The 26,924-nt window shown below is 37.2% G+C and overlaps 2 protein-coding genes across 5 annotated transcripts in view; one reads left to right on the top strand and one right to left on the bottom strand.

Annotated features, from left to right (window-relative positions):
* Mitf (transcription factor Mitf) overlaps positions 1 to 26,924 on the bottom strand; it is a 103,791-nt gene that overhangs the window by 58,903 nt on the left and 17,964 nt on the right. Inside the window, exon 2 of one of the 3 annotated variants that reach the window (XM_077408903.1) lies at positions 25,311 to 25,439. In XM_077408903.1, the coding sequence (XP_077265029.1) occupies positions 25,311 to 25,348 (38 nt within the window). In that variant the 5' untranslated portion in view covers positions 25,349 to 25,439. Of the gene's footprint in view, positions 1 to 4,331; positions 5,107 to 13,525; positions 13,727 to 25,310; positions 25,440 to 26,924 lie in introns of those variants that run through there. The other 2 variants (XM_077408902.1, XM_077408901.1) reach the window with 2 other exon arrangements.
* Ctsl4 (Cathepsin L4) lies at positions 15,328 to 20,409 on the top strand. 2 transcript variants are annotated; one of them, XM_077408911.1, is made up of 5 exons: positions 15,328 to 15,525; positions 16,255 to 16,431; positions 16,623 to 16,982; positions 18,311 to 18,471; positions 20,028 to 20,409. In XM_077408911.1, the coding sequence occupies exons 1-5, from the start codon at positions 15,484 to 15,486 to the stop codon at positions 20,221 to 20,223; spliced, it is 936 nt and encodes a 311-aa protein (XP_077265037.1). In that variant the 5' UTR covers positions 15,328 to 15,483; the 3' UTR covers positions 20,224 to 20,409. The 2 variants fall into 2 exon arrangements, with proteins under 2 accessions (XP_077265037.1, XP_077265036.1); XM_077408910.1 differs by having other exon boundaries at positions 15,340 to 15,738; positions 20,028 to 20,407.

Raw genomic sequence — 26,924 nt, 5'->3', positions numbered from 1 at the left:
CTACTCCCTCCGTCTTCTTTCTCAGTTATAGTATTACAAATTTCCCACCGTTAATCTCAACCCGGCAAACAAAACGATCGCGTGGTACACTGCGTCGCTTGCGTGGTCACATTAATTCGAGCAAGAAGATTTTAATTATCAAAGCGAACAAAGGCGTAACTATTGATGCAACATTTTTCACTATGGCAGATAGAAGATAAAAATGTATCCTCGCTCGAGAATACATTTTTATCTTCTATCTGCCATAGTGAAAAATGTTGCATCAATAGTTACGCCTTTGTTCGCTTTGATAATTAAAATCTTCTTGCTCGAATTAATGTTTTACAGCAGATATATAAATGAAAATGATAGCAATAATTATATACAAAACCTTAATGATAAATAATTTAAGCAAATTGAAAAAATATATTGTACATTATAACAATTTTATTTCCGCGCAATATAATTTTTTTAATGTTACAAAGGTAAAATAATATTAATGAACGGTTTCGCAATTAATGTTTCAGGATTGGCAAATATCCTGTACTATTATAGTTTCGCAATTTTGCGTATAGAAGGCACGCATATGTTTCACATTGAGCTATGTTACGATATTTCTGAACCTCATAGAAATCTGCGCAACCGAAATCGATCGCGAACGATCGCTTACAGTATTACAGAGACTTGGTCCGTAAACTCGAAATTCTCGTGCGAGATTACGCCTTCGCAAGCTCCTCCGCCGCACGGAGAGTAAACGCGGAATTTGCTGGTCGGAAAATTACGCAAGTTGACCGTGTGGAATCTCGACCATAATCTTCGGCGCGTACGTGCACATACACGTGCAGTAGCTGTGAATCGTGCCGGACGATCGAGCGATACGGATTCGGGTTATGCAAATGCAGGAACCAGCGATAAGAGATAAAGAGATAAATAGATAGAAAGAGAAAGAGAAAGAAAGGGAGAGAGGGAGGGAGGGAGAAAGAAAGAGAAAGACATGAAGATCAGCCGATACGTTATAGAGCGCGCGCGGAGGCGTTTACCGTTACCGTTACCATTCTCGCTTACCATAGCGGAACCGGGGAAGGTAATCGAAAGCCCCTGGACGAAAATCAGGAACAAGGTCGTGCGAATGGCGACCGGCACGCGCGCGCGACGTAATTAACCCGTGCGACAAGGCGATTTAGCGAGAAATTTATTCGCGATACGGTCAGCGTAACATTTATACGGTACAAAGATGGCCGTTGGGCATCTGTATGGACTTCTGTAATTTAATCGCGTATACATGAATTATTTAGTTTGAACAAAGATCAGTTAATTTCTCTCGCGAAATATATCCCATGGAAAATGATTTTTCTCTTAATGGAAATGATTTTCTTCTAAAATTATTTATTTTCGTTTCTCTACTATCAGGGCTGAAAATATATGCCAAACTATTATTACGGCAAAAGTAGATTAATTACAGTGATGGTTGTAACTGAAATTTGCACAGTCATAGGCTATGACTGTCGCTCATGATGAATGTATGAGTTAAAAGCACGAGATAACCAGAATGATTATATACAGTCGGGATATCATTAGATCTGTAACATATTCATGAAGCAAAAATGGCCACGGAAAACAAAACTCGTATTTGGCTGAGTGTAAAATTGAGAAATGATGACATTAGATGCTGCATTTGGAAATTTATAATTTAAACACTGATATTTAGTTTTTTACGAAATGTATTGATGTTTTATTAATCCCAATATGTTATCAAATTAATTTTTTGTCTAACTCCCCTACGATTTCTTGTATTTTTATTTGTATTTTTACTTTTAATACGATTGACTTCGAGAGAGACGGGATTAAAAATAACACGCGATAATCTGTAACTATAGTCTATAACTATACACTAAAAATAACTAAATTAGAGCTATAGGTCTACTTGAAATTCACGAAGTCATTGGCTACGATTGTCGCCGGTTATATATAAATAGTGTCGTTACTATATATAAGTGGCTTAAAAACGCGAGTTTCGACTAAAGCTGAATCGCGACTTGTTCTCGGAGCGTCGGAGGCGCGTTTACGATCTGGATCCGATCCAAGTGTCAGCGCAAAACGCGCGTGTAAGAAAACCAAACGCGAACCAATATGGATTTCGATGTATATATTGCATTAACATTTTCTCGCGTGTACAATCTGATTTCGACCGAAAGCGAAAAATACTTGATAATTTGCGCGCCAAGTTAACGCGTGCGATGAATCGGCCGTTGCATTTCCTGCCTTTATTCGAAAGGAAAAATATTGGTTAATTTATACGTGGCTATTATTGGCGTTTCGTAGAGCTTCCATATTCATTTTCAACTTCTACCAGCGCCGCGACGGCGCTCGTAATTTTCCTCTTGCGCTCTTTTCCTCAATGGCCACCGCACCGGTGGCATGAAATTGTTTGAATATTTATGACGCGCGTGTGCCACGATTGTATGAAACTACGTTACACGATGTATTTTACGCATACCGATAATCGATGGTGAGACGGTGGGCGTTTATACTAGCGTATGTACAGGAAGGGAGAATGGTTAAATTCAGATAATTTCCGCGCACAATGTTTATGTTACGTTATGACAGGCTCGGTTAAATGTAAACGTAGCTAAATTTAACATCGGACCATTCAGCCTCGATAGAATTTTTGGATCGATTATCAGAGAGGCGTTATTCGAGTACCGTAGTAATATTACTGATAGTGTAATATATTAGGTACAATTAATTACATCGGAATTATTATCAGGTTTTCGGTGATTTTCTGCCATTAACGCAAAAGCAAAACGTGGAAATTGATCATAACTCTTAAGGCACATTATTCGTACAATTTTATATCGAAGAGATATAATCAAAAATATTCGATAATTCATATAATAAAAATAAAATATTCATTAATCTATATAAAACTATTTTAAATATTTGTAATGGTCCAAGATAAACACACAAGCTGCTATATATTATCGCAAAATGTTCAGAAAGTAATAAAGATGTCAACACTAAAATATCACAAACCGTCTATCGCCAACAATGTTTGAAGGTCCGGAATCGAAGAACTTAGCGGAAAGATCTTAACCTTGTTTTTCACGAACACAAATTAAGAAGATTTCAGAAGACGTCAACATTGACGTGATTGCACGATTTATTTGGGCCTGATTGCAATTCGCTCGGCGCACTGACGCACTTTCAAAAATGCATTGCATCGTTTCTGTTGTCTCGTCGCCACACTCGCTACTCGCAACGAGACGAGAGTCGGACGAGATCGCGGGCAGAGACGAGCGATTCGCGATTCAGTGACGAGTTGCAACAAGGACGTTTAAATTTGGACGTATAATAGTGTTTACGATCGACGTAGACGCAATGTGCACGATCAAGTACAGAGCGCTTGAAACAGGAAGAGGTGTTCCTTGTCTCAAGACGGTGGGAGTCGATACGCGACGTTAACTACGATGTGGATTATAAACTGAGAAATAACGACGACATAAACGGTTACCGATAAACCAAGGGAGAGAACGGATTATACGAGTAATTTGCGTTGGTGATTTGCTTACCAAGTACTCCCCTAGCATTGTTTCTTCCGTTAAACAAAGACCACAATATACAAATCGAAGTCTATAAATTAAATGTTTTTAATGAAAAATTCGCTGTTTCCATTTCGGAACTGAGATTTTACATTTAGTGAAGATTGCCAATAATCTTCAAAAGTTTTCAGCGATATTAAAATGCAAGCGATAACTATAAATAAAATTCGAAGGAGGTATCTCATTTTTTATTACATATTTTCTCAAGATATAATAGTCAATAACGAAAAACGAGGAACAGTGAAAACATGATATAATCACAATATAATCAGAATTATATAATGTTTTTCAATTATATGATCGATACACAAAATTATTGTTCACTTCACGCGCATGCAACCGTCGAAAATAGCTGTGCTATCTTTAGTCTTCATAGGATATTACTGATATTAGTCACAAATAGTCACTGTACAGTCATATCTCAATAAGTATAGCAATGCTTATAAAATCTGCAATCAACATCCCAGATTACATCACTTAAAAATCAAGATGACAAATGGGAACACACAAATGGTTATAAGTATTGTATAACCATCATAACGTAATACACATAATAAGTAAAATATTTTCTAATACGATGCAAAAATATTAATGCGCTCTGAGTATAGGTGTCCGAAATTTTTTAACGAAAGTCCAATACCAGTAGGCAATGCAAATGCCTGCACAATGGATTAAGAGTAACAGCAAATAAAATAATTGTATAATGCGCAAGAACATCAGACACTAAGGAGTTAGTCTCGATCGGTGCAGTACCAGCCTTGCGGTCGCGTGGCGCGCAACGATTGTGCCACGTTAGGATAGCTATCGGGCAAATTAGGGTCGAGGCTTCCGTCGACGATCGACGGGTCCATCTCGAGGATCATCCGTAAATCCTCGTCGATGCCGAGGTGCACGCGCACCCGTTGCTGCTCGTCGCTGATGGGCGAACGCGTTGCATCCGCGACGGGACAATCGTAAGGCAGGGACGATGTCACGCCGGCGAGATGCAACGACGCTCGTGCCGGTGGTGACGGCGGTGGTACCGACGTCGACGTCGTCGTCGTCGTCGTCGTTGTTGTCGATGGACGCCGAACGACGACGTCGTTAATACGATCTAATCGCGATACTAACTCCTCGAACTCGACAATCTGCTGCGCGGTCTCGGACGCGCCACCGCCTTGCATCGCGTCGCTTCGCACGTTTGCACGCGCGAACGCGCGAGAGGGTCGGCCAACTTGGGGCGTCGCGACGCTACTACTAAAACCGGAGCATCGTCGCCAACAACAACGACGACGACGACGGCGACGATGACGAAGCGCCAGGTAACCGACAGACGCTCTAAACGCGGATCCTGCCTCATCTCGCTCTCCTCCTCCGCCGCGAGGAACGGGCAGCTGACGTCTGCCGGATCTCTCTCGCTCTCGCCACGCACGTATTTATTTTCATTCGATATATGGCGTCGTGAAAACGATTCGGCGCTCATGAAAATTGTCGCGAGATACGCGGCGTTTTCCTAAAATTGTTCGCGATCGTTGATCCTGCGCGACGTTTAAAGAAAAGATATCAAAGTTGCCAAGCGGATTTACATATAAGAATTATAAGACTATAAAATTAAAAATCTAATTATTCGAATATTAATATTAGGACTCTAAATATAGTATAAATAAATAAACTTTGCATTTATATATAATGATTGATTGTAAATTCTATATGCATATACAAATATACATGAAGAAAATATACGTATAGATATTAATTGATTTCATTTAATTAAATACCCAAATAAATTATTAATAATTAGTCAATATGTAACAGATAAACGTTGGAGCATACACATATATGCTGCTTTGAGTGCTAAATGCATAGTATGAATACGCCAGATCAAAGTGTTTGGTCTGGCTCCTTCTATTTGAATCTACTTAGAGTCTATTTCGTTTATTTTCTTCACTTCACGATCACTATCTAACAGACTTCTAATTTTTTGTACAATCTGCGGCTTCGAGCAAAATTATTTTAGCTATTTGTTATTAATTCTGAGTTGTGTAGCAACAATTTGAAACTTTAACAAAAGTTTTATTTTGCATATGAAAAAGTGAGTGACTTCTGAAGTGACTAACAATAAGTAATATTGTATAGAAACTAAAGATAGTATCACACAAATATTTTCACAAATATTTTGTATGCGCATGAAATTAAGTACGATAACTTTGTAAATATAGATTTAAGATGTTTGAGTTTTGTAGATGGGTATAATATAAATTATAGAGTTTTATATGTCAATAAGAATAATAAAGAAATTGTTAATGTAAATGTTTTAATCTAATTCTTATTATTTTAATTACTCATTTTAATTTGAAATACGATTTAAACATTATGGAGAGAAAAGCAATAATCATGGCGCACAATACAGTTAGGCAACAGCTGAATGTATCGCGAAGCACGTAGTATCGCGTACCGCGCGCGCGCGCGCGCGCGCGTGTGTTACAACATATTGAATTTAGAATATATATTCTCTCTCGCGCGAAAAAATTGTAATAAAGTGACGCTATTTCTATGTTCATATTTACATTTGCGAATGTGAATCAGGGGAATCACCGATATACGTTTACTGTTTACCCGCCTTTTTCCCTTTTACGACAGCGGATGAAAAATGTGTCATCTTCCTCTCTCGCGGTAACAAATGCCGTTTACACTCGCACGCGTCGAGTTCTAATTTATTATTATGCGCGCGTGCCATGCTTGACCAACTTCAACGATGTTCTATTTAGATCATAAATCTTGCTGGAAATATACACCGCGGTAAAGTAAAAGTTAAGCTCTGATTATAGCGACAACAACATTAATCTGTTGTATATAAAAAATAGTATTAAATATAAATAAGTTGGTTGATTTTAATAGAATAGGGAATAGAGAATAGAGAATAGAAGAGAAGAGAAACTTATTCATGATTCTGATTAAAAGAAAATAAAGAAAATATGACAAATTCAGTGATGGAAACCGCTATAACTTAATTATCTTTCTATTCGACCCATTCAATCTATTCAATTTTAATTTATTTTATTTAAGAATTTATTTGTATTTGTGTCACGCTTATTTTATATTATGTTTAAATTATATCTATACAATCTCTCAAGCATAAACTAGTTCCACGAAACTGTCGACGATGCCGTGTGCATACACAGGTGCGCGTCTTGCATCACATACGACATACACGAGAACACTATACCAGCGACTCGACTCATCCGTTCGAAGATGCGTTATGTAACTTACGACGAAGAACAGCTGCCGGCGAGCGTTCGGTCGCGCGAGCAAACAGCTTGAAAAATAAAAAAAAAATGAAAATTATCATCGCGTAAAAAAGCACAATTCGTCGTCGTCGTCGTGACTGAAGAATCTGGTGTCGCGTTTTCGCGAGCTCCGAGGCAGCGGTGACGGCGACGACGACGGGCGCACTTATCGGAATTTCCAGTCATTGCACCGGCTAATGCGAGTATCGAGCCGGTTCGCGCCGGATTCGTGGCAGCCTCTTCTATCCATATGCCGCAAGAGAAAAAGAGATAGAGAGAAAGAGGAACTCAATCGCGGTACTGCCGGCATTGTCTCGCGGAGCTCGTTCTTGTCGGTCCGGCTCCAATGATCCATGCCTTTTGCGCGGAAAGAAACATGCTATACAGAGTCTTGTCACATTACGATTTCATTGATTCCTAGTCAACTGACAATATTGCAATTAAGAAAATCAAATTACGGGCTCAACGAAAGAGAGCTAAGGATTAATAAAATATTTATTTAAACTTTACTTTTTGCTATATATTATTTGCATTAATATTCGCGTCATTATCATCATTATCATCATTAATATCGTTGTAATAGGCAATAAATACGCAATGAAATAAATTAATACTCGTATATATTCAAACGTTCATAACGGAAGAAAAAGAAACTCTTGGACTATAGACTATATGACAAAGATGGAATGCGTCTCTAAAACAAAACACTCGGCGTACCGAAATCATTATCGCGCTCGCTGATGACGCACGACATTCGTAGGCATAGTACTCATCACATTCAATCGTCTGTGACGAGGAGTCCGCAAACATAGTTAACACAATCAAATCGTGCGAGATTGTCAAAGCTGTGTCAATGATATGTTACAGTATCATGAATAAATCGAAAGAAAAAATCAAATTTTAAATTTAATTAACAAAGATAGCTGTCTATTAATATCTTTCTTCACGCAAAATAGTCGAAAGCTAAAAAAGTTAATAAGCAATACGCGCAATTTAAGAGGCAAGAAACTTCGACAAGTTTACGAATGGATATGTCCTTGATAAGCGGAAAAAACCAGTGGAATCAGTTTTTAGAGATTTTCATTGCCCACTGTATCAACAAAAGCCATCACATTTATTGTATATTTGCATCGAAAACATGATCATAAAACTCTAGAATTCCACACATTGCATTGCGATTTTATTAATCCCTATAATTAAGTGATAATATTTCAATCAAGAAAATCACGTCGATAAAAATATTTCACAGAAATAGCTAAGAATCACTAAAATACCATCACCTGACTGTTATTATTATTTATATTATTGTTATACTAACGCCATATCTTGTTTCAGACAATGTTTAAATTTTATCGATAAAGAGAAAATAAAATAAAAAGTTAATTACAAACTAATCATTGAATTCGAAAAAAAGAAATTATATTTGAACCATTCTTATGGCGTCACAATTAAAAAATCCTTTATTACACGCAGTCGAGTACCTACTTATAAAAACACCATCACAAAAATTGCAGTTTCCTCAATTCCAACACAGGATTAATTTGTATCGAAAAATATGCGCAGAACCTGGAGTTCGGAAATGAAAAGCGGGTCGGATTCCGTTTTCAGCTTTAAAACTGTCGCCAGGAAAGATTCCGGACATCGTAATTTCTCTGCCAGCGACTAAAACCGCACTGCTTAAACGGTTGAATCTTTCGCAAAATGTACATTCGACATGAGAAACTCTACAAAAAATATCGTTGTGCTAAAGCAAATTAACTCTCTCAGAACATATTTTTTGAAATATATAATAAAAGACTTGGGACAAATAATAAAGCAATTAAAATCATTGATCGTAATAAAATAGAGATAAAGATAAGTAATATTTTTCACATGCAAAATTACTTTTTATCACTTTTATATTGTTGCTAGCGTTAATGATTACAAAAATAACTTAAATAGCTTCGCTAAAAATTGCATATTGTCAAAAAAATTTGACGACTGCTAAATAGAGATCGTAAAGTGAGAAAAGTAAACAGGATAAAATTTAAGTAGCTCCAGACAGAGGTAGTCAAACCAAACATCTTGGCGGATATTCATATCACGCATTTAGCACTCAAACATTGATTATGTATGTGTGTATGTCTGAGGTTTGTATTTATATTACATATTAAATTACATTCTAATGAATTACACATTAATGTAATTGTATTTGTATTACATATTAAATTAAATATTAATTATAAATCAATTAATAAAAATTAAGTAAATAATAAATAATAAATTAAATTAATTAATAAAAATTAAATGTTAGATATTAATTGAATATTATAAATATTCAATTTTCTATTAAAATTTAATTAGAATCATCCTAGCAAAATTCTAATTTATGACTTTCCAAGATATGTAATCATGAAGTTTAAAAAATTGTGCAGAAAATTGGGATCTCCAATTAAATTGCCGATAAAAAAGATACGCAAATGCTGTTTTTTAACGCACGACATTTATATGTCAATAATGAGTAAATATGATTTACGAAGTTTATACTCTGGACCGTGTCAAGTCACGAAGCGTTTCTCAAGGTTTATACTAATGACATTTAATAATTACTCGCACTAAGACTCTAAGAGATATCATTTCTTGACATAAAGATTATTTAACCTCGCATATCGATATTCTGATGCTCTATTTCAGACAAAAGTGCTGGACAGAATATAATTCAGAACCAATTAGTAAAAATAATCTAATGATTTATATGCAAACCAATCAGCCTAGTTATAGAAATAATAGTACTAATAACTTAAAAGATTGCGCGGTCTTTTGAAAATTTTAATTTCTCTCTCCTTCTACTAGCATCGAATGAAAAATATAATCAAAGACCTTGATACCTATCTCCGCGCCGGAGTTCCATGAGCGAACGGAGGTTGTTCTTCAAACGTATGTACTTACGAAATGGCACTTCGTCTTCTACTTTTGCTGATTGCTTCTATCAAGAAGATCATTGATCCCTCGGAACCCCTACCTTCCGCAATACAGACGTGAACGTAATAAAACCTAAGGTCAAACCTATCTAGATACCTCGCAAGATGACGTGAGCAAAATTCGAAGATAATAATCCGGGAAATAACTTATCAACGCCTCTTTCTCTTTTTCTTTCTATCTCTCTTATCCCTACCTTCGTTTCTCCAACATTATCTATGCCTGCAATACGTATTGCAACATCATCCTTTTTTCGCTCAATTGTATTTTTTCGAGTGATAAAACATTCATTGTGTCATTGATCTGGCAATGCCTCACGATGCATTCGTCAGCATTGTTTATCGTTAACAGCAATTAGACATACATTTCGTTATTTTTCGAAAGATTATTGATGTAAGATTAAACTTCTCCCAATATATCAGCCGGAAATCGAAGATTATTATATACATTCGCATTAATGTGTATCCGCGTGGCCAATTCATAACGCGTTATCTGAAAACGATCAAGTCGTCCGTGTCACGTAAACTGTCATCATATCGTAGATTGTCACGAGAGATCAACGTCATAACCGAAACAGTAAACAGTAAATTTCCGATCGTTGAAATCGCTAACGTAAGATCAAAACTTTATTCGACTTTTAATACATATGCATGCAAAATAACATTCTCATCTAGCAGAAAATTTGAAAGGACCCTGGTAATATTCCTTAGAGTGCCTCAGACGATCACTCGCTACAGAATCTACCGTATGTATAATTGAAATTTTAGCTTGAGCTTGTGTTGCCTTCTCCATGCACAGGAATCAATTAACGCCCGGCGGATGAAACTGATTAGGCGCGAGAACTTTCGGGCGCAATTCGAGCACCCCGAGCAAACTCTCAGAGACTGTGAAAGTTGATATTCGCGGTAGCTTCACCGTGGAGCCCGGCACTGCGAGAAATCGCGGATCACTGGATTACCTGAGAGTCTAATGCCTGTATGCAAGATGCATAGACTGTTAATCAAAATGGAGACGAGTGGTTTCCTTGAAGATCACGATTACCAATCACGATCGCTTGTTACAGCCATTGCTCGCTATTCTCTCCAAACGAACAAGATCCTTTATACGTATATGTTGTCTCGTTGATAAATTCATGACTAACGAGAGAGAGATTTGCCCCTTTAAATGCCATTTAAAAGCCTGATCACAAGAGACGCGACCACGTTGTTCAACGTGTAGCGGCAAAGTCGGAAAAATTATTTGGAGAAATAATGTTTTCGATCTTTTATTTTATTACTTTTAACTTTATTTTACCGAAAGATATAACTAACGTAGACAATGCATTTTTGTAGTTATTACCCCGACACGTTTCGATTCTTGTCAAAAACCGAGCACGTGCAAGGTTTGATTGGATTTGATTCGATTTTGCACTCAAAATTGGAATAGAAATCTCTTTTGTTTTTTTTTTTTGCATATGTGTATACGCAGTATGTAAACATATATGTGGCTCTCGCTTCAAGCGATGGACCACTATCTATCGAATACTAAACGGTAAAAAAATCTTTTCTCGAAAACTGTATCTCGATTAAAAACAATTTTAAGAGACTGCGAATAGCAAATGAGTTGCCAGTTTGTATAATAAGCATGCAAACTGCATGCCGGCGTTTTACTCGCTACGTATTAGAATATAAGGATTGATAATGCACGCGCGTGTCAAATATCCATCATTCGTCTCCAATTTCGTTTTCTCAACGATTCTATTTTCGCTCTCTTACACGATCTTATTTCAATGTCTTCACAAAGAACAGTAATCTAACAATAAGATCAAAAGCAACAGCGAGCATCTAGAAAGGAATATTGCCTGTCACCAAATAACAATGATAAACAATACCTCCGGAAAAGTTGCAAAAATATTGCAGAATTGAACAATTTATATAAGGATATGAAGAATTTTTTTCCTTCAATTGCTTAAAAATATTTAGATAATTAAAATACAAAAATTTTTTTTAACTTTATAAAAGTATCCTATATCAATTCCTCGGGAATGTTTCCTCCTGCTGGTATGCTATACTATTTTTATATATCCTCTATTTGTAATGCGATTAGATAACTTATGTACGCATGATTCAAATGTATTTAAGAATCATGATTAATTATATATTTGAATATGTCGCATTTAACTAATAAAAGATTTAAAGATTTTCTAAATCTTTAACATGGTAATAAACTAACACAAAGGCAAATTAGAGCCCGTTCGCAACGATGGTCGGGCGACAATCTTTAACATGGATTCGTGAGATTAGTAAATTACTGATACATTAGTAAAATCATGTGCTCGATATGTTGTTACTATGTGTCATCAAATATCTATACGTATAATTCCACCTTCCAAAAATTATCGGTGACGTGGCGATTATCATAAAGAATGTTTACATCCAATGATAAATATGACGTTGTAAGCTCATCGATTCCAAAAGCTTATCATTCTAATATCTACAACAGTACGATTTCATTATTTTATTAAATTTAACTTCCGGTTGCCCCTCATTTTAACACCGCATAATTATGATAAACACCACTCTCCTTTTGTATGATAAATATAATAATTATTCTTGTGTCTGTCCTTTTCTTTTTCTCGCAATTATATTTTCTTATCATCAAATCTTAATCAAAATATCTTCTATATAAAATACACACAAATTCATATGCAAATTGATTAGCATTGCATGATACAATTTTAAACTTCTCGTTACGAAAACCACGTGGTTTCATATATACGCACGTGTTTCTTCTCAGCTTAAATTATCGCCATTCAATATAACAACGATCAAATCATCGCGCTCATCAGATAACGCTATTCTATTAACGATAATTATCGATTTCAACTACGCTGTGTTTAATGTATTGTACGTAAGGTATATATATATATAACGATTTTCTTTAATTTTAATATATTACTTACAATTATAGTTATACTAATTTTTCTGCAAAATGCAATTTCAAGTTTTATAGATATTCGCGAAGATTTAGAGATTTAATTCTTTTGTGTTAATATTAAAATTATTATTAAAGTAGCATATTTAAAATTCAATAAAAGATTCAGTTATTACACACACTTGATCATTTAATATTTAATATATTAATTTTTTCCTTTTTAATTCTTTTTTTATATCGCGTAACATTTGCCTATGATAAATTCACATTCAATATCGAAACACATACAAACACGCATGGAATAAATTGCTGATAAAGATTAAAATTCTTCAACTCATAATGAAGTCCCGGTATCTCTCATACCGCTTTATAATCGTTCGCGTACCGCAGCCTTGCGATATCGTATTCCAAATAAAAGCGTCTCTCTCGCGCGTATATACACATATACTCCTATACATGAGTTGTGGAACCGGAGTTATCCGCCTCCTTTTGTTTGTACATCGATACGCATATATCCCGTCTAACTGTCGTGTGTCGTGAGTCATAAAATTTACGTCCAATAATTATGATTGATGTAATACAAGTAATTTATATTTCTTCCTCGTTACAATCGCATCATTTCTCCAATTCACATATTGCCGAATTTTGATGTTTAGCATCGAGAATATATAATAATGGATCTATACGGATTTTAGTTTTACCACCATCCACTAACAATGCCAATGTCAAACAGAATACGCCTCGTTATCTCGTGCTAGTACGATATATTTTTTTTTCTTCAAGATATCGTCGGCGCCGGAACTCACGTACCTGCCGGTGTCAGGCGCGCGGCTTTTCAACTCGTAGTACATCAGTTCCTTGGTCGAGGTTGACAGGAGGGAGAGGGCCTGCTCGAAGTCGTCGTCGTAATCCCCAGCGGCGACATGGTGGGCGATCGGATCGGTGACGGCGAATGCGGCCATCAGATCGAAACCCATATCGACCCCGGACTCGTCCATCGTCGCGACGCTTCGAATGTACCGCGCGCAGACGAATCGCGGCGTGCCGGGTATAAACGTGAGAACGCGCGTAGCGCGTACTCCAAAGTTTCGGCGCCGGGGCGAGGACGCGCGTCGGCGCGCCACGGAAGATGATGAAGCGGAGATGTAGATAAGAAGTATGGAGAGAGTATAGAGACAAAGAGAGAGAGAGAGAAAAATATGCTCTCGAAGAGAAACGCGTTACGAAAGAGAGTCGCAACGAACGATACGACGACGAACGTTGGGATCGTTGGGACGTGTTTTCTTTCGGGAGAGAACGACGTGCGGAAGATGCAATGTATATGGGAGATGGATCACGGCGCGTCTTTCTTTGATGGATCACAAGCACCGCGAAGAAACTCCCATTTTGCGCAAGTGTCAAGAGTTCTCGCGCGAGTTGTTAGCGTTCGCGACGGCGACGGCGGCCGCGCGTGCACGCGTGCGCGGATCCGTGACGTTCCTTCTCGGCTGCGACGCGCGTTCCATCGCCCCTTCGCGGCTCTCGCGCGCGTTCCCTCGCGATTTATCTCGGCGCAGGCGGCAACGACTGCGGCGACGGCAACGCGACGTTTCGTGGGAAGATGAGCGCGAACACGCGAGCAGCCGACATCAGCGCGAGTGCGCGACAAGACGAGCGTGACGCGCGCGCGTATCGGTACTACGCGGACCGGACGGCCGCGCCGCGGCCGCTGCCGCGGAGGTTTCGCGTTTGACTTACGACTCCCGCCATCTCGCGGAAACGTGCCGACCGGCGGCATCCTTTGAAGTGGCCAAGCTCGGCGAAACAATCTTCCATCAGCTATTTCGCAATAACCTTCGCGAAGATCGATAAAAAGTTAACGAAACAATAAATGGAAATAATATATTACGCGCGCGCGCGCGCGCGCGTTTTTCCGTACTTTGACATACTCTCGGGTACCTTCATTTAAGATTTTACTTGCTCTCGTATATATTTTTCGAGATTTATATTACGAATGGAAAACGATATATTTCATTTATATTCCAATCTCAAACGTGCTTTAAAATATTACAACAATCCTTGAGCGCTGTTTTGGATTAATTAAATGACCATAAAATAAATTATATACGCACAACAGAGTGCATTGCGATGTAAGATTACTCTGGAAAACTTTTATAATTTATATTATTGATAACATTTAATATAATTTATCTTAACCCTCAATTAGCACACCTCGGTTGGGCCACCTGAAATGCCACACTAGTGCGATTTGAGATTTTGACAACTTTTAACTGTCGTATCTCAGTCATTTTTAATAAAAATTTATGTAAAATTTCCCTGGCAATCGAGTAGTGCACTTTATTTTAGGAAAAAGAAATGATTTTTATATGAAAAATTAAAATATATAAAGTGCTGAACGAAAAAAAAGTGGTGCAAATTAGCACATGTGTGCTAATTGAGGGTTAATAACACATGATGTTTTGTACAGCATTGTTTGGACAGAAGAAAAAGCCGTTCTCGCTCAAATTAATATTCGAAAACGTATTCGATTGTCAAATTGCTTCGTATGTATATAGCATATCGTAATAATTGTAAACTATTTCCCTTTCTAGTTATCGTTCCAAGAACTGTTCAATTACTTATACCAAAGTGCGACGCGAACACGAATGCTTGAAAAAAAAGACACCAGTCCCGAAAACGTGACATTGAACATTATATATTTGATGAAATAAACATACATCAGCACAACGATTGTCCGGTGATGTAATTCGCAGAATGTGCTGACACTGATGATCGTTACTACACATTACGACTTCATGCAGTATCGTAAGGTACGTCAAGATATTCACTGCTCGGGTCTGCCGCGCGAATTAATTATAGGTACTGTAAATTACTCGCCGTGAGTCGCCATGTGCTCACGATTGTGCGCGACGCTGGTTATGATATTAATCTTGCCTGGGATACGCGCGATTCAACCGTTCAATGGAGATACTTTACCGTCAAATATTTCGGAAAAGCTGGACGATTATTGGCGAACCTATAAGGTAACATGTTCTTAAAACGATAGAAATATTCTGAAAGGCTGACTTTTTGAATTTGTATGTTTATAAATCACTATATTGTTCTTTGCTCAAAAGTTACTCTCATAATTTTTAATTCCTTTCATGATAATTATTAATTATTTTTTAAACAAAAATTGTTCAGAATATGTATAAGGTGTAATAAAAGTTTCTTTTAACTATATTACTTGTTAATAATATGTATATCAAACACATTAATATGAGATAAAGCGTATTCTGTTCAACGTTAATTAATTATTACAATAACGTTGATTATAAAATTAATCCATAGATCCATTAATGCTCTTAATCTTAATCAACATTAATTCAGCGATTGAGCCTAATTTAAAATTGAAATCATCAAGACTCTATTCATATGTCTAATAATAACGAGAACATATGTTTTATATAAATGGTGTTGCAAAGTCGGTAATAAATAGATCCTGACCTCGTCCTATGCAAAGTATGTCATGCAAATCACATTTTATCGCGTTTGAACAGACGCAATTTAATAAGACGTATACAAGAAATCTGGAAAATGTGAGGAGAGCGGCTTGGGAGCAAAATCTCGTGGAAATTTATAAGCACAATCTACTGGCCGCCGCAGGACATCACACTTATACATTGCGGGATAATCATATTGCCGATCTCAGCACTCGACAATATATGCGCGAAATGGTTCGTATAATTAATAATATAAATGTCATCTTTTTCTCTCTCTGTTTTCCCGTCTCTTCCCCTTGATCTTCAAATAACTGCATCTTTAAAAATCACAGTTCTCCATCACGAACATTATAATTCACCACAAAATATAAATGACGCTACATAAAATCGCTCCGACAACGTCTCTTTCTGCCAATTTTCCTCAGGTGAAACTAATGCCGAGTCGAAGACGCCGACTGCCGACCGAACCGATAGTATCGGCGGTGTTAAAAAATCTTCGCGACATACCAGCACGTTTGGATTGGCGCGAATACGGTTTCGTCACTTCGCCCGTGAACCAACGGAGCTGCGGGAGTTGTTACGCTTACTCAATCGCGGAAAGTATAGAGGGACAAATTTTTAAGCGGACCGGCATGTTGCTACCCTTGAGCGCACAACAGCTGGTAGATTGCAGCACGTCAACCGGCAACCTCGGCTGCACCGGCGGTTCCCTTAGGAACACTTTGAAATATTTGGAAAAGTCGAAAGGTCTCATGGCTAGATCCACGTATCCCTACAACGCCGAGGTACGCACTGCACTTTTCCAACTGTCGAGCATAGGATATACACGATATTCCATCGGAGCATCTTGAATCGCTTTCGCATTTGCAAAGCATTATAAAATGTTCGGCGCCTTTAAACTTTAATGTACAAAGAGAATTTCTGCATTCCTTTTCGAAAAAATCTTATATCTGAAACAGCCACGTAAATTTTTTTTATTATTGGCGATGATTAATCAGTCGTAAAAATGTATAGAATCGCAGTGCTATACATTCTAATAATGCCAAATTGAGAGACTTGAATTTCTGAATTTTTACCGTGACCGCATAATGCATTATTAGCGACTACGAGCGAAGGCGCTGACAGTGCGAATTTAATTATCGCAATAAAGAGATAGGTAAACGTCAAGGTTTCTTTCATTATTTCTGACACTTCGCGGGTCTCCGCCAGAAATGTCAGAAAATTTGTGGAAGATTTTGGCGAGAAGAATCCGAATTATGCCAGTCACGTTAACGTGATAAACTTCCGTAATATGAATGGCTCCGTGACGATGACTCTGCCAGCTCCTCTATTAATAGTAAATATACTTTATATACGTTTCATATGAGTGAACAGCGCGAGAGCCAAATGCTTCATAGAATTTTAAGAAAGTGTACGACTATATTATTCTTTCACTTGCAATAAAAAATAAACGCGCTTATATCTGACCAGGCTGACTTAATTTAAAACCACGATGTCACAAATACGAAGTTCGGCTGATGCAAACAAGCGCGTCTAACTGACGCGCTCCAATTTAAAAGTGTCGACAAACATTAGTGGACAAAGTTCTATCGGATGTTGATCGTCAATCTTTTCCTATTAAACTCATTTCCTGTATAATTAATCAATCGAAAACAAAACGCATCAACTTGTTAATGGATTGACGTAAAACTGCCTTATTTTTCTTCGAAAGTTATCTATTTCTTTTTGTTTCGTCATGTTTCCTTTAACAGGCGTCAGTTCATATGCAATAGCTTCGTATATTTTTATGTCAGTAACATCAATAGCTATTCCAATAATAACAATAATCTCTAATAATGTTATGATAAAGTAAATCTTAATTATGTACTTTGAAAACAAGAGCTTAATTTTGGTGTGCTTAAAATATTTTAAAAGCAACTGCGTTTCATCGTAACGCAAAAACAAATTTTTATTAAAAATAGTTAAATTGTATTATAAGTTACTATATTATACTTTTATTATTGTTTTTATTATATATATATATATTATATTTATAATATTTATTATATAAATATATATGTTTCGCTATTAATAAGTTCAATAATTTTAACGCTTGTAACTTGAATTATTCTAGCAAGGAGAATGCCAATTTCAAAAAGACCTGAGTGTTGTCAATATAACTTCATGGGCAATTCTGCCGGCGCGGGATGAAAAGGCTCTAGAAATAGCAGTGGCGACAATCGGTCCCATAGCCGCTTCCATAAATGCCAGCCCAAAAACATTCCAGCTTTATCAGTGAGTAACATATTTTTATTTGCACTGAAAAAAACGCGCCCGTGTAAATTACCACTAACGAGCAAATGACGTTCGCGCGAGTCGTCGACAAACGTGCCGCGTTCAAGAAATATATGTGATAATTTTAGACGTCTGCTATTTATTATTGCACAAACCCGCAGAAATATTGCACTCATTATAATTTCCAGCATTTATGGATCGACTGATCGAATTGGGGAGAATAAAACAACAATACGAATCGCGATGCATACGACGTAAATTCGAAAAAATTCTACCGATAACCAACGAACGGCAGTGACAAACAATTTTTTTTTCGCTCAGATAGCTTGTAATCCGGCAATAAATATGCAGTTGATATTTTAGTCAAGTTTCTCCAATATTTGGTGTTTCTCAAGAAACCGCGCAAATAAATATTGTCGATTTGATCCGGATCTACATCTTTGATTACAGCCAATTATTATTATCAATACACAAATACGCATTTATTTCAAGTTAAACTCATCTCGCAACTCATTAATATTTCCAATATTGTGTCCGATATTTAAATTATTACACGACAAATTTGTTATCAAATCTTTTAATCGTGGAAAGAGAAATTATTATTCAGATTGTTTTGTAGATTCTTTATCCAACGTATATTAATTAAAGCTCGCATCATTTAATCAATTCTCAGGTATTCAAATATTCATGATATAAAAATAAAAACTTAAATAATAATATTTGATCAAATATTATATGTATTCGTATTCGTATGTAGGTATACAAATTCGTATAAATATTAAATTATTCATTCAAATGTAGCCCTCTGACTGTAAACTCTTGATACAATAATCAAAATTTCGGCATTATGTGTGCAACATTTATATGAAAAGCGAGATGATTGGAAATTTTGCCCAGACCCCCCCGTCGAAGATACCAGCGTAGAAATTGGTCCAATCGCTTGATAACCCTTAGCATACTGTCGATACGGGTGACTCTCATTCATTCGAAGCGCCGAAGCATTCTACCGATCAGTCATTGAACTCGTATTGTTCTAAAGGGACCACAATGCCAAGCCGCGACTATTTCCTCCCATTGTTCATTTCTGGCGAACAATAAATACTCGCGAGAAATCATGGAAATCGTTTGCCACTCGTGACAAACGGAAATGCGATTGATGCCCCGAGATGTTATTCCGCAAAGTTTTAAATAAATACAGGATGCCGATCGCAAACACGCGATATCAGTACGCTAACGTAATGCATTAATGATTGCATGCACTTCTATATATATGTATAATAGTTCACACAAGTTCAATGTTGGTTATTTACATCCTCTAACTAGAAAATGTCTTTCTCGCGCGATGTATTTCTCTCTTTTTCTTTCTTTATATCAGTTTTCTTTCTTCGCGTATCAGATTTGACATACGTCGAAATGTTTTGCTCGCGAAACAGATCGTCCGATTCTAATTTTTTTCTCTATTAATTATAATTATCATGTTTATTTATAGCAATTACATACTATATATGTATTTAAATTATATAAGAAAGTTTATTAATCGGTATTTCCATTCATAGCAAAGGCGTTTATGACGATCATCAATGCAGTTCAGATATGGTGAACCACGCGATGCTCGTCGTCGGATATACGCCAACCGAATGGATCCTGAAGAATTGGTGGGGCGCTAGTTGGGGGGAAAAAGGCTATATGCGGCTGGCAAAAAACAAAAATCGTTGTGGAGTAGCGAACTATGCAGCTTATGTGAAAGTTTGACAATGAGATCCGTTTCTCTAGAATGTTATCGGCAAACTCTCGCAAACCTCAGAAAAAAATGTATATTGATTTTTATATTTGGAACAAATTGCGATAAATCGATTGGTATTTGTGGCAATTATCCATCGAAACAAATATTATATTTTCCCATATAGATACTTTCTACTTTACCTAGATATTCCTATCCTATTCTTATAGCCATGTGCTTAAAATGAAAAAAGAAATAATAAAAATGTAAATAAGTAGCAAGTTCAATAATTCTATTTGCCACATTGCTATCTGCAGTCTTCCACCGTTGTAAGATCAAAGATTACATGTATTCAAACGATTAAACTTCGGGCAATTACTAAGGATCGCCGAACATTTATTACATAACAGCCACTGACCGCAGGACGGACGCTCGAATGCCAGATACCAGACTTCCGTAACCACACAGGATCCCGGGGAAATTTAATCGAACCGTACAACCGCGGCACGATAGGAACGTGGAGACTTTGCCCGATCGAAAATTCTATCCAAAGACGAAGTACACTGCTAACCGGGACATATCGCCATGGCATTTCCGCGTGAGAGACAGAGGAAGAGTGCTAGGGGAAGAGAGAAAGAGAGGGAGAAAGAAAGAGAGAGATAAACAGAAGGAGAGGACGAACCAATTCATGTATCCGTAGATAGGTAGAACTCGATAGGCGCTAACTGCATGACGCAACGTCAAGCGAAACCATTACGTAACCGCGCAGTGACATAAATCCAGGGACGCATTCTGCAAATGATTTGTGTACGCACGATTCTGACACCAGAAATAAAAACGGGGTTGCATGATCGAAGTGAAATAGCACCTTTTTTAAGAATGTATAAAATTTCATTCTAATTTGTCAGATTTAATATTTGTAGAATAAAAAAATAATATAAATCTCGAGAACTTTTTATTACAAATGAGATCAATAAACAGATTCGTTTTTAAAGAGAGATCTTGGTTTTTACATTCAAAAATTTATATATTATATGTATACCTAAAGCATTCGAGCATTTTTGTGTTCTCTTTTAATGATATATTTATTATATAATATCATATTTAGAATAATAGTAGAATTTTACTAAAGCTTAATATTAATCTCGAAACAACCGTGAAAAACAGATATATCTGACGACTTATTGTCATCGTTCGTTTCCTATTTAAGTTTCAACGATTAAACAGCAAAATAACAACACGCCCCGGCAAATAAAAGCTTTACTCGTGCGATTGCACATCATCCGAACACGACGATGCAACGATGGAAAGAATCCTGAGGAGCAATATGTCCGGAATGCATTGTCGCGGCTTGCAGTTCTCTCTCCCTGATTTTCCGATATCAAATGCGGCCCCGAGACCACGCAAATTCCATCTCTCTATTCGGAGGTCGGCCGCGACTCATTGTTCGACGCGAATGACAACGCGCACAATCCGTCCAAGCGACAGCGCTGAGCGCATCCTCAATTGTTACCCAGCGCAACATCTCTATCTGTTTCCCATCTGTTGAGTGACGTAGCGACGTATCCCGCCGTGTCTCATCTTACCAACCTGGCCTGCTGCTATCGGCAGCTCGATGCAGACTGGCATCGCACAAGCTCGCTTCTTACTCGAAACATCATTGATCTTAAAGTCTGATAATTTCTTCATAATGATACATACATCAGGTATTCACAACACATACGATGCATTTGAAACGAAGCATAATGGTTGAAAAGAAAATAATAGAAGCATGCATTCTGAGACTGTGACGGTATGAAGTGATATAAATTTAATTATTAAGTGTATTTCGGCTTCTACTTTTAATCTATTTTTACCTCTTTATTTAATTTGTATATTTTTGAAGTTTCATAAACATGAGCATAAAAATATAGATGTCATTTAAGATAATCTAAAAATATCATCATACAGTAAAAAGATTGCAAGACTGAAGTAACGCGTATTAATTTTTAGAAAAAATAATTGAAGAATGATTGAGATTGAAATTATATGACAAGCTTGCACGATTTTTATAGACGGATAGTAAGAAAAAAGTATACCTGAAGTATACCTGACTTAAAGCTGTTTAATGGACAATACAGCTGCTGCGAGAAACAACGAAATGGCTCAAAGTCGATATTTTTTCAAAGTTGCTAAGAGTATCGCAGGCACTTTTAACTTGTTAACGTCTTAAGACGATAAAGATATAAAGAAGAAATCTCTTATATAAAAAGAAGCAAGCTTTATGAGAAAGCGAGGGATTAACAATAAAATTGAAGCGTTATTGATTATTTTAATTCTAAACGTTTTTAAATACTATTTTTTAATAGAAAATAATTTTAGACAGAAAAATCTATTATATACAAAAAAATTCTCGTCGCATATTCTCATCGAGTGCATTAAGAGATTGAGGATATTCTGACAGAAAAGAGAAATAGTAACGCTGCACTGTCACAGGAAACAAGAATAGAAAACAGATAGAAGCAACGAAGATAAATACGAAGAAAGAAAAAAGTTGCAAAGCAATTGGTGAAGCCGGTCGTGTTACCGTAAAGAACCGAGCGACCGACGACGAGTCTCGCGGAGACTCCGCGCGGAATATAATCACTCGTAATCGGATCAAGGGAAGTAACATCCTGATTTACGGACTTCGCTTCTCCTTCGCCCGGGTCTCCCGCTCTAATCGCCCTTATCTCTCATTCTCACGGCCTTCCATTGTCCCTCTGGGGAGACCGAGGCGGAAATAACTTGGGGGAGGCGAACAGGTTGATGGTCGCCATGGGAAAATTGCACGATCTCGCTCTTAACGTCACCGTGAATTGTCCGATCGATTTGCTTAGGCTCGTTTTCGCGTGACTCGACTCTCGTGACATTTCCAACTTTGCTATCAGACGTTCTAGACCTAGACGATTTATATTACGAAAGCAATAAATTTGTCGTGGTGTGTGTGTGACATAAATATATAAAAATAATCACTTGATTGCTATACGATAAGAAATAAGTCACAAAGGAAAACAAAAATACTTGAATTATTCCTCCGGCTAATTCGCTATTTCTTTCTTTTCGTGAAACTTTTACATATTTACCTGTCACGAAAAATTGTATATTCTCTTTGATCGACAACTTATCCACACGCGACGACGAATCAATAGGAACAAGGACAAGGATGTCTCCCATTCTTTCGTCATTTCCACACGTGACTCGCGGTTATTTTCGGCGTTTCCGGTGCGTTTTTCATTTTGTTCCTCCAGTGCGCGGCAGCATGACGAATGGCAAACGGGGAGAAAAGAAAATAAATAAGAGCGTGGATTCTCAGTATGCCGCGAGCTTTCATCGTCCGCTTTATCCTTATCCTCGCACGTACGAGGAGTCACGGAAAATGTGAGAGCAACAGAATTTATCGTCCTCCAGGACCGAGTCCCTTAAGAGCGTCCGAAATACGCGCACGCGCGTATACGCGCGCTCGCACATACATACCGGAATAATGCAGCGGGCTGAATAACGAATTGCAGCACCGTCATATATCACGATATCCGTAAACAACAATGCAACATCTACAAACTTTGGTCATATTGCCGTTAGCATTATTATACCATTACGGAGCAATAAAGATGGTTAGCGCCAATACGCCGCAATTGCGCAACGTTATTTATTGATTAATCCAAGTTTTCGAAATATCCGCGTTAATAATAATAGCTCTATCATAAAGATCCGTCAATTTACGATTAACTCTAAATCACGCTCCGGGGTGGAATCAGTTCACGTCGGATGTCGATAAAGTACGAGCGGATGTCGACACCGTAAACAATCGTGGCGGCGCTTTGCGAGTGTATAGTACGTCCTAATGTCGAAGTGGATAAACGGCGACGAGCATGCGAGACAGCGCAAACGTAGTCCTTTATCGATGGAAGATCGATTAAGCCGACAAGCATGTAAGCGAGATTCAAAGATCGATCGTCTGAAACGTCGGGTGACAGGAACCGTACTAGAGATGCGACAGAGAGGAAGAGAAAGAATGAGAATGAGAGAATGAGAAAATGAGAGAGCGAGAGAGAGAGAGAGAAGGAGGAAGAGAGAGACATCCTGTTTCTCTCGCTCACGTGCATACATCCGGCGCGATAAGCGTTTTCCGGGGAACGAAAAGCCCGGTGGATTTTCCTGTCGCGTAACACGACTAGAGAAGACACCGATGCGACGAATCGTGTCGCTCCTCCTCCGAGCAGGAGCATCCTTATCTCGAGAATACGGCGCTACAGTGGCATCTCTCAACCGTCCGTCATCTCTCCTCGAATCGAGTACCCAAGCACTCGTCGATAAATCGCGTCGGCAGCCGTCGCCGCTCGGCGAGACGGTGAAACGCCCGCCGTGCGCGTGCGGGGTGAATATTTATTGAACTCCAGCCGCGAAATGCACAAATGCGAGGGTGCCGATGGGCGCGTATAACGGAACCGCTGCTCCAATTCGAGCACATCGTAAAGGTGAATAAATTGCGCCTCGTAAAAATACCGATAACGTTCGTTTTCGTCTACCGCGTATCGCGCAACTTCGCATTTTTAAACGTGACGACATGTAGTGAGTCAGAAACACAATCGTATAATTCATTAAATCGAGAATTAAATTATGCGTCCCAATTTGACATCGCGAAGACAAATTGCGATTATAATATTTACTTGCAATGATTACCACGTGAAATTAAATTAAATTAAATTAAAAAGTAGATATAATAATTAATACCTGCATAAATTCAGAGATACAGAAGTACTATATGTTTATGTTATTATTCATATTATGATTATATCGGCTCAGTTGATCTTGAGATTTTCGATTTCTTATAACTTATAAAACAACATAAGCCGCTTTTATCGCGCATCATTATAAACTATATGTATAGTGTATTATGATCATAATATAATCGTATTATATTACGAATATGTTACAATAGAATCGCGTATTTCGTAGTACGCGTATGTAATACATTACATTCTATATGTAATACAATATCTACATTAGATATGTATAAATATTATGTATTATATATAATGTAGATATATATATATATATATATTGCACAATAATAATGAATAAATCAAACTAGACTCACCAACATCCAATGCACCTAGATCCGGTCTGCAACATCATTGTGCATAATGGTTTATCGTCAGCTTCCCCGATCCTTTCTCTTCATCTCGATATAGTTTGCAGAGGAATATGTTCTTCTCATTCTAATATTCTGTAACAGTACAATATTCTATTTATGTGAAATCGGTATATCATAGAATTAATTTAATTAAAATGGAAAAGTTCTAATTCAGGAATGTACTAAAATTTGTAGATTTCTAATTTCTTAAAAAATTAAAGTTGTCCATTGCGAATTCAAGTTCACGATTTCAGACTTACAAGAAATTTCGTATAATGATCACGTATAATAATCTGTGTTAACTATTATTAATTTTCCTAGTGCAAAAGTAATATTAATTTTCATCATTTTTATCGCGTATAAATTCACGCAAAAATATATTAAGCAAAATTTAATTTAATACGTGAAAAAAGGATGATACATATTTTTATACGTAAAAAGATTGAATAAATAAATGAATTGATAAAACGGAACGTAAAATAATCGTTTAAGAGCAGATCAAATATAATAAATGTGTGAATACTTTTTATTCTTATTTCGGGATACGTTCGTTATGTTCAGTTTAATACATTATGATGATAAACTCACAGAGTGATATCGCGCGTGAATGTTATAGATATTATTTCTGTTAAGAGTCATTAGCCTCCTTGACCTGTCAGATTTAAACTTAGGGACTCACAAAGCGACCAATGCTGCCAATCGTCGTTAAGCGACTCCTTGTCAAAGTATTTCCACGCAAAGGAAACGTGACAATGAAATGATCTTTGGACGAGAGGAGCGATTCAACCTCAACCATTGAATCGCTTCTGTGAATACCGAGGATATCACGTACGCTCCATAACATATGAAACGGATGTTACAATCACCTCTTCGGTCTTCTCTATCATATTGCACGAAAAATTCGTTCTTCCTTTCAAAATTGTATAATCGTTCTTGACTATATATTTACCGTCTACGGATCCAATTATTATTCTTTTTTCGAGAAGTAACGTCAATCTCGTTTATCAAAATCAGATTAGAAAAAAGTAAGGGAAACTAAAATAATGTATAGAGAAAAAATATCCATCACACGTTTTTATCGAAACTTGTTAAAAGACTCTTACCATTTTCCGTTGTTATCTTTACCATTTTAGAGCTTATAGGTTACAACGCTCGAAATTGACAAACAATAATAATATACAACATTACTCTCATTAGCTTTGCGTATGTTGCTTTACCCTTTGGCTCTTTATAAAATAACGCAGAAATGTTTTTATTCATTGCTTTTACGCGTGCTCCAGATACTGCCGCATAACAATCAACTTTCATCCATTTGCGCATCGAGCAGTAGTTCTCCAATTATCTCACCGTTGATTATTGCTTCATCATTATACGAAAGCGCGGGTCCGTAACTAACGATTTTAAATTACTGTTGTTCGCGTAATAATAAAGTTTTCTATTGCTATTGACGGCAGTTCACATCAAATTCACCTTCACAACACTGCACGTCGTATAAGCATCGTGGATCGTCATACGCGTCAGAAATTAAATCCTCCGGAAAGTTTCCGGCAAAAAGTTTGCCTGACTCTCCCGCAATCT

Source organism: Temnothorax americanus, unplaced genomic scaffold (assembly GCF_048541705.1).
Source record: "Temnothorax americanus isolate GAGA-0224 unplaced genomic scaffold, ASM4854170v1 Scaffold25, whole genome shotgun sequence".
In the NCBI taxonomy this organism is placed as follows: Eukaryota; Metazoa; Arthropoda; class Insecta; order Hymenoptera; family Formicidae; genus Temnothorax; species Temnothorax americanus.
The sequence above is the reverse complement of the archived record's forward strand: the minus strand, read 5'-3'. Positions and strand labels throughout refer to the sequence as shown.